The sequence below is a fragment of the Vigna unguiculata genome, chromosome 3 (genome assembly GCF_037176805.1).
Source record: "Vigna unguiculata cultivar grain cowpea cultivar isolate G323 ecotype 2 chromosome 3, ASM3717680v1, whole genome shotgun sequence".
NCBI lineage: Eukaryota > Viridiplantae > Streptophyta > Magnoliopsida > Fabales > Fabaceae > Vigna > Vigna unguiculata.
In genome coordinates, this window is record NC_140794.1 from 46,177,286 (window position 1) to 46,186,133 (window position 8,848).

At 35.5% G+C, this 8,848-nt stretch overlaps 1 protein-coding gene across 2 annotated transcripts; it reads left to right on the forward strand.

The window, feature by feature from the left end:
* The first annotated feature begins 1 nt into the window (after position 1).
* On the forward strand, positions 2–3,818 carry LOC114176236 (isocitrate dehydrogenase [NAD] regulatory subunit 1, mitochondrial-like). 2 transcript variants are annotated; one of them, XM_028061201.2, is made up of 4 exons: positions 2–711; positions 1,506–1,733; positions 2,763–2,841; positions 3,339–3,818. In XM_028061201.2, exons 1-4 carry the CDS (start codon positions 202–204, stop codon positions 3,611–3,613), a joined length of 1,092 nt encoding a protein of 363 aa, XP_027917002.1. In that variant the 5' UTR covers positions 2–201; the 3' UTR covers positions 3,614–3,818. The 2 variants fall into 2 exon arrangements, with proteins under 2 accessions (XP_027917002.1, XP_027917001.1); XM_028061200.2 differs by having other exon boundaries at positions 4–711; positions 1,494–1,733.
* The last annotated feature ends 5,030 nt before the right edge of the window (positions 3,819–8,848 follow it).

Genomic DNA, 8,848 nt, shown 5'->3' on the forward strand with positions numbered 1-8,848 from the left:
AAGGAATACAAGAAAATGAAGAAAAAGTAAAGTCAAATTCTCAGTAGGCAGCCACTACAATTTCGGTCCTTCCCATCATCCCGTGTTCTGTTCCGACTCGACTTTTCGTCATTCTTCCAAAACCAAGATTTCATATTCTCTCCATTTACGTTCCTTCCACACAGAATCCATTTTATTTTTTTCTTTTCAAAACGCAACGCAATGGCCAGAAGATCACTGCCGTTTCTCAAGGACCTCCTCTCGCGCTCCTCGCCCAGCCGGATCACCACCCGATCCGTCACCTACATGCACCGCCCGGGCGACGGGACGCCGAGGCCGGTGACGCTCATTCCGGGCGACGGAATTGGGCCCATGGTAACGGGCGCGGTGGAGCAGGTGATGGAGGCGATGCACGCGCCGGTTTACTTTGAGAAGTTCGAGGTCCACGGGAACATGAAGGCGGTGCCGCAGGAGGTGCTGGAGTCGATTCGGAAGAACCAGGTGTGTCTCAAGGGAGGCCTGATCACCCCCATGGGTGGCGGCGTCAGTTCCCTCAACGTGCAGCTCAGGAAGGAGCTCGATCTCTACGCCTCCCTCGTCAACTGCTTCAACCTCCCAGGCTTGACCATGCGCCACAATAACGTCGACATCGTCGTCATCAGGGAGAACACCGAAGGCGAGTACTCCGGCCTCGAACACGAGGTCATTCCCGGCGTCGTCGAAAGCCTAAAGGTTCGCCTCATCTCACTTTTGCATGGGTTATCCAGTAATTTCTTTGGGATGAATTACACGACACGACATGACAATCCTGTTTTTTTATTGTATAGAGAACTCTTTATAATGTCTTTTAAACAGAGATGGGTGTAATATTTTTTAAAGAAAAATTGGATGTTTGTTGCTCAAGAGTAAAAAATGAGGAGGCCGGGAGAGATTTGACACATAAACTAAAATATATATTTTTTGACATGTCTTCTATAAGAATTTTTGCAGAAACTTTTTCAAGCAGTACTAAGAATCTATTGGGGTACAAGCTAGAAGTGCTTTTGAGAATTGCTCTTCTAAAAATATAGAGAATTTTCTGTGGTAGAATTTTGTCCCCTTTTTTCTATCTAAGCTGAGACATATTCTCTGTACTGGATTATATCTTGTGATATGATTAGTTAAGTAGGTGTTTATCATGTGGAAATTATTTTCTTTTAACTTCTTTTGAGGGAAAGGTCATTGATAAATTTAAGTGATTAGCTTTAGGACGATTGTTATTGTTTTTGAGAAATAGTTGTTATTAATACCGTTTATTGAGATATTATTTTAATGTGAAACTATTATTCTATAAAAGTTAGTGCGTATGAATCAGTTTGTTTGTTTTAGACCAATAATCACTTTTATTTAGTGAACTTTGGAAAGAAAGAAAAATATATATTGTTTTCTGGAATTAGTTTACCAAATTCTGAACTTATGACCTGTGATGCATGGTGGGTTTGTTTGTGGTTCACCCAATCCTAATATTTTGCTAGGTAATTACGAAGTTCTGTTCAGAGCGTATTGCTAAGTATGCATTCGAGTATGCTTATCTGAACAACAGAAAGACGGTGACTGCTGTACACAAAGCAAATATTATGAAGCTTGCAGATGGTTTATTTTTGGAATCTTGTCGAGAGGTTGCCACAAATTACCCTGGAATCAAGTATAACGAAATTATTGTGGATAACTGCTGCATGCAGCTTGTTTCAAAGCCTGAACAGTTTGATGTCATGGTATGTCTATTTATAATAAATCCTGCTTTGCAGCTAATTATGCCCTTCTGTAATTTTTGTCTAATGTATTTGTGGAGTGAAAGCAGATATGTACAGTTTTGTTTTGCAAGTTTGTTGAAACTTTACTGTCATCACATTATTGGTGAAAAACCAATTATTTGTTTTTGAGCTCATTGGGCTCTTTAGATATTCTTTAGTAATTTGGTTGGGTTTTCCTTGTTTATGTGTGCATAAATTAAATGCACAAGAGAAATTAGCTGAGAAATGAGTATTTGCACAAAAGAGGGTGAAATTTTGTAACAAAAGTATAGTTGAAGACAAATCATGTTTCATTTTTGCTACAGGCTTCTCGGTGTTGGTCAAGTAAAATAATATTTTAAGGATAAACAATTAAGGAATAAAACAAGGATTGTGACGTTTCCAAATTGTACTGTTGTTTTCTTTCAAGATTGCTAGCAGTGTTAAAAAAGAGAGAAACATTATTGCTCACCACATTATCTTGGAAATATAGACAGCATCTTTGGTAACATGTTTATGTCAGAAGATTAGTATGATAAACTAGCCATCATAAAAGCAAGGATTGGGGATAAGAAATGGTTTCACAATCTGTGATGTGATAGATGATGAGTTTTGCAGGAAAGGGGGCAGGACAGTTTAAAAAATAATACATAATAAATATTATTATCATATAGTATATAGATTTATACACTTTTTATATTAATATATAACTTGACAGTGGAGTCAATATATAAGTTTTGGTGTGAAAAATAAAAGTTAAACATATATAGTAACAATTTTAAGGAAAATGAGGGGTGTAAGTGTCCATCCTCCAATCCCATTCTCCCAAACACCTCCATCCAAACATATATCTGGGTAGATGTGTTAGTGTAAGTGAGAATGAACAATTGCAAACGGTTGCTCAATAACCTCAGGTTTTGATGGTTCTGTCTTACAGAACACTGATCTTAATTTGTTTCTGATATTTAATAGAAGTGTTTCTGAAGTTCTCTTGTTCTATTTCCTTGATAGGTGACCCCAAATCTTTATGGAAATCTAATTGCAAATACTGCAGCAGGCATTGCTGGAGGTACTGGAGTTATGCCAGGAGGTACGGTTGTTAGTTACTACTGCATTTAGCTTCAGTGCTCTCGCCTGATTTTCTCCTTTTAAAATACCTCCTCCTGCTTGTTGTTGCTACCTGTTATTATCAATTGTTCGAATAATGCTTAGAACTTGAAAAGACTAGGCCGAGTCTATTTGTGTATATGTGTGTGTCAAGATCATTATTCTGCATCTGGGGGGCGATTTTACTCATTGTAAAACTTTGCAAATAAATGTGCATCTTAAAGCATTAGATTCTTTGATCATATAGGACTTGTGTCAATGTGGAAGTAGATTTTTAAGGAATAATATTAGAGATGACAGCTTTGGTAGACACACTTGGTAATGGTGAATTTAGTGTGTGTGATGGTAGGTAAGGTCGAGATGATTGCACTTTTGAGTTTTGTAGTGAGTAAATAGTTACTGGGAAAAATCATTCTCCTGTCCTCAAATATGACTTTTGCTTGGCAATCACACAGCAAACCATGGATGTGTTTTTTGCAGGTAATGTTGGAGCGGAGCACGCTGTGTTTGAGCAAGGTGCTTCAGCAGGAAATGTTGGTAGTGAAAAAGTATTAGAGCAAAAGATTGCGAATCCAGTGGCACTTCTTCTCTCGTCAGCTATGATGCTTAGGCATCTTCAATTTCCTGCCTTTGCTGACCGTTTGGAGACTGCAGTGGCACGTGTCATTCTGGAGGGAAAATACCGAACAAAGGATCTTGGAGGCTCAAGCACCACCCAAGAGGTTGTGGATGCAGTCATAGATGCTTTAGATTGAGATTTCCAAAATGAAATCAGCCTCGTATATTCTTTTCTGACAAATTTTCCCATCATTGTTTTGCTCCCATCAACTGGGAAATAGCAAATTTTTGTCCTCAATAAAGTTTATGCCATACAGAAAACGATGTAATTCTTTTTCTACCTGAAGAATTTGTAGAGTGATAATTGTTTCCCTCCTATTTAAAGGCCGTGATTTGGCGCTATTTTACGACCTAGCAATTATTTTATAGCTCTGCTTGGGAAGAACATAAATTGTTTCTCATGATTGTTGTCTTTGTTTCATGTACAGTCTAGTTCTGTGAATCTCTCAATCTTACTGGTGTAATATTTGAAAAGTTTAAACCTGATTCTGAGTACCTCTATCACAAAGTCATCCAAACCATGCCAATGACTCGATAAAGCCTCCAAACGACTCCTTCAAAGTTTTAGATTCATTAGACAAGTTGTATTAATAGGAAGCTTAATAAGGATGTTAATAAGAAACAAAGGGCAATAGGTATTGGAAAAGTATGTGACAATGACCACAATATCATGAATTTGAAACTTGTTGATTACAACCAATAGAAAACTCTTTTTTACATTTACTAGAATGATAATGATTTATAAACTTCCTTTTAGATCCGATGAAAAAGAAAAGTTTAAGCAAGTTTGTGCAATAAGCTCAACTTTATCTTAAAATTATTTCCTTTGATTTTGGCTACAACTTTAAAGAAAAAAATTTCAAAATATTGATCCAATAGACCAAACCCAATCTAACCTACTTAATAGTAAATTAAGTTGAACTAAACTTTACATAGAAAATGTAAAAACTTAACCCAACATGATTTTTTTTAAGTTAGACAATAAATTTACTCAAATTTTATTTAACTCAACCCAAACATGCTTAGAGTTTAGGATAAATAAGCGTAGATATCTTCAACTAACTCACATATATAAATAAAGAAAAAGGATTAAATATATTTTTATCTTTCAATTATAATGAAAATTTGTCCCTTTTGATTCTATTTAATTCTCTTACTTTCAAAAACATTGAATTTAGTTATCCTTCCCAATGACATTAAATTTTATCGCAAATGGCAAATGACATTCCATCAAAACATCACATGTATATTGACACATTTCTGCCACGCAAATTTTATTTTTTATTGATTTTTTTAATGAAAATCAAATGTCTCAATGAAATGGAAGGTGTGTGTGGATTACCGTTGAAAAAGATAAATTTAGTTGAATTAAAATAAATCTTCATCCACCGGAAAAGTAACAAACATGATTTGGACCTTCAAATGGGGTAATCCAAACACACAAATTGTCATTCCTTGTCTCTTCTTCAAATAGAAAACCCCCAACGGTTTCTCCATCTTCATCACACAAAGCTCCAAGAAGGGCACCCAATTCGCGTCGTTGCGTGCCTCCAGCCGATTAGAGCTCTTGTCCGCGCCACCTGGAGCTGTCAGCGTTACTCCTTCTTCGTCATAACTCTTTTCCCTTGGAATTAAATCAAATTTATTAACTGTGCACCTCACAAACTCAAGAGTTTCCTGAAGCCTACCCTGCTCACAAAGCAACCTAACCATCATCTCAAGGGTTGAAGCATCAGGCCTTAAATCCCTCCTAGACTTACAAAAACTAGAACAATTGAATCAACATCCCAACACTGAAATATCTCTTCACAAGTTGAACCAGTGGCCTCAACACTTGCCAATGTCATTCCATGAAAAACTCTTAAACGCTAATAACATCTCCAATCTTGTTAGTATGTACAAGCCATGGGAGAAGGAAACATGCTTACAAAAATGCGTACAAATACACACAAGAAATATTTGGTAAAAAATAACTCAAAGAGAGTTTGCCTTATGATTTATTAGAAACTTGTTCAATATATAGAGTGTCTCATCATATAAGGGGAAAAGTAAAACCTAATAAAATAGAATATTTGATATCTCTATCAATATAATTAAAAGCAAAAGATATATTATATCTTTATTACCTCTTCTCAAAGTGGACATGAAGATTGTAAAGTCCGAACTTGGAAATAACAACCTGGAAAGTAGAGGGATGCAATGACTTAGTAAACATACCAGCAAGTTGACTTGTAGAAGGAACATGGAAAAGGTGGATAACGCTATCAACAAGCTTTTGTCGAATAATGTGACAATCAAGTTCTATATGCCTAGTGCTCTCATGAAAAGTTAGATTCTTGGTAATGTGAATAGCGAAATTGTAGTTCACATGTTAGGGATGTCAAGGCACGATACTCAGCCTCAAAAGAAGACCATGAAACAATGGTTTGTTTCTTATACTTTCAAGCAACCAAAGAGGTGCCTAAGAAAACACAATATCCAGAAACAGAGCATCGAGTAAGTGGCACTTGTTGCCCAATCAGAATCAAAAAATGGCTGATTTTAAGAGAGGTGTTGGATTTATACAAAAGGCCATATCTAGGAACATGTTTTAAGTACCGAATGATCTATAAAGCCTACTGCATATGTGGTTCACGTGGAGAAGAAACAAATTGGCTAAGTTGTTGGACAACAAAACTAATATCAGGCCTGGTGATAGTCAAGTGAAGTAATCATCCAATCAGACGCTGAAAGGAAGAAGGATCTGGTAGAAGAGTTCCCTGGTCAACATGAAGTTTGATAGAAGGATCAAATGGCGTTGGTGCAGGTTTACATCAAAGCATCCATGCACGAGGTCCAAACCATATTTCCTTTGATTCAAAACTAATCCATCAAGAGAACAAGTAACATTTGATAGGGCCAAGATCCTTAATATAAAATCTAGAATGAAGATAGCATTTCACAACATTAATTTGAACAATGTTATTATCAGTGAGAACCACATCATCAACATAAACTTATAAAACAGTAATAACAAAGAGAGAGTGGTCAACAGAGCTTTGTGTGTAACCAATAAGAAGTAGCTCTGAAGTTAATTTTTTATTCCAATTATGACTAGCTTGTTTTAAACCATATAAAGACTTGTTAAGCTTACAAAAAAGATTTGGCTGGGGAAGAGAAAGACCAGGTGGAGGCTTCATATAGATCTCTTCATGTAAGTCTCCATGGAGGAAAACATTGTCAACATCCAACTGGTGAATAAACCAGTCACTAGTAGTGACCAAGGCTAAAAGGATGCGAACAGTAGTAAGTTTGACAACAAGAGAGAAGGTTTCGAAATAATCAAGCCCCTTGGTTTGAGTAAAACCCCTAGCCACCAACCATGTTTTAAACCTATCAATTGTGCCATCTGGTTTATGTTTGAGTTTGTAAACCCAATGACAACCAATTGGCTTGATGCTAGAAGGAGGAGGAACTAAAGTCCAAGTCTGGTTTTTGTCAAGATCATGTAACTTAACATCCATAGCTTGTTTCCAGCAGTCATGTTGAGCAGCTTTTTTGAATGAGAAAGGTTCATCTTGGGCAGAAATATTATGACAAAAAGCAGTATGGTTAGAAGAACAATTATCATAAGAAACAAATAAATGCATTGGATAAGGTGTGGAAAAAGTAGAGCATGCAATGGAAGCAACACCACAATAATATTGATATAAGTATCGAGGCCTGTTTTTCACTCTATGAGAAGTTTTAAGATCAGGATCAGTAACTTTAGCATTATCAAACACAAGACTAGTAGCAGGGTCCATAGTAAAGTCAATGGCATGTGAAATAGGTAAAGTTGAAAAATCATACATGCTAATATCACAGTAATGAGAATCATCAATTAAAGCAATAGAGTTATCAAATGGCAAAGAGGATGAGTAAGGAAAAATATTTTCAAAAAAGATAACATCCATAGTCACAAAAATAAACTTGAAGTAAAGATCATACAAAACATACCCTTTTGTTCCATATTTATAACCAAGGAAAACACATTTTAAACTTCGGAAATCTAATTTAGTTCTTCCAGTAGTGGCAGAACTGGTGTAAGCCAGACCGCAAAAAAAATTAGATTAGAAAATTTGGGTTTAGTAGAATAGACCAATTCATAAAGAGATTGATTACTGAGAAAAGGAATAGGTAACCTATTAATGAGATAAACAACCAATTTAAGCGAATAGGACCAGAAAATGTTTAGTATTTTTACTGGAAAAGAAGAGCACACACACATTAAGAAGATGTTGATGCTTCCTCTCAACAATCCCGTTTTGTTGAGGAGTTGCAACATATGAAGTTTCATGAAAAATACCCTTGTTATTATAAAAATTATTAAGAAGAAACTTTTTACCATTATCGGAACATATTTCCTTAAGCTTGCAAGAAACCTGGTTTTTTTTGTCAAATTAATAAAGTCTTAAAGAAGATGTCTTACTTCGGTTTTATATTTTAGAAAAAGAATCCAAGTAAATCTGCTATAGTCATAAACTATAGTTTAAAAAAAAAAACTTGTATCCATCAATGGGAGAGACTAAAATCGAGCCTCAAATATCAACATGAATAAGTTAAAAAAATTAAAGAGACTTACTAGTGTTGGAAGAATATTTCAGATGTTTTTGTTTGGCAAAAGCACAAGCATCACAAGCAATAATAGAAGGAGAAAAAATATCAGAATGATCATAAACAAGAAGTTGTAAAATTTTATTAGATGAATGACCAAGTTTCATATGCCACAAGTTAAAAGGACTAACATTATTAATGAGAGTAGAATGTGGTAAGGAAATATTTGTGTCAGATATACTCAAGTTACGTTTGTCTTGAGAACTATCTAAGAGATAAAACAGACCTTAACGTTTCCTAGTTGCTCCAATCGGCTGGAAGGTATTTGTCTGCACAGTAAAACAAGTATTTTGGGAGAAAACCATAAAACAATTAGTAGAATTAAGCAATTTAGGAATACAAATGAGTTGAACAGAAAATTGAAGAACAAAAAGGATGTTATGAAGGATAATATTTTCCATGACAATGGTACCCGAGAATTTAGCAATGACAGAGTTTTGGTTGTGTAATTGTATAGAAATAAGAGAAATAGGTTTGAAATTTTGAAATAAAGATTTAAAATGACAAATATGGTCAGTAGCACCAGTATCTATAATCCAAAAAGAAAAGGAAAAACAAAACTTATGTGTTTGGTAGTACATTGATGAACAACAGTTGTGACAATAGTTACAATATTTGGGATTGCGGCCACCAGACCGAGGAAAGCGTGCCCGTCCACAAGTGCCAAAGAAATCACCGCGAAAATTTTTACCATGTCCCTCGTGAAATGTAAGATTGGCAATAGAATCTTGAGAATT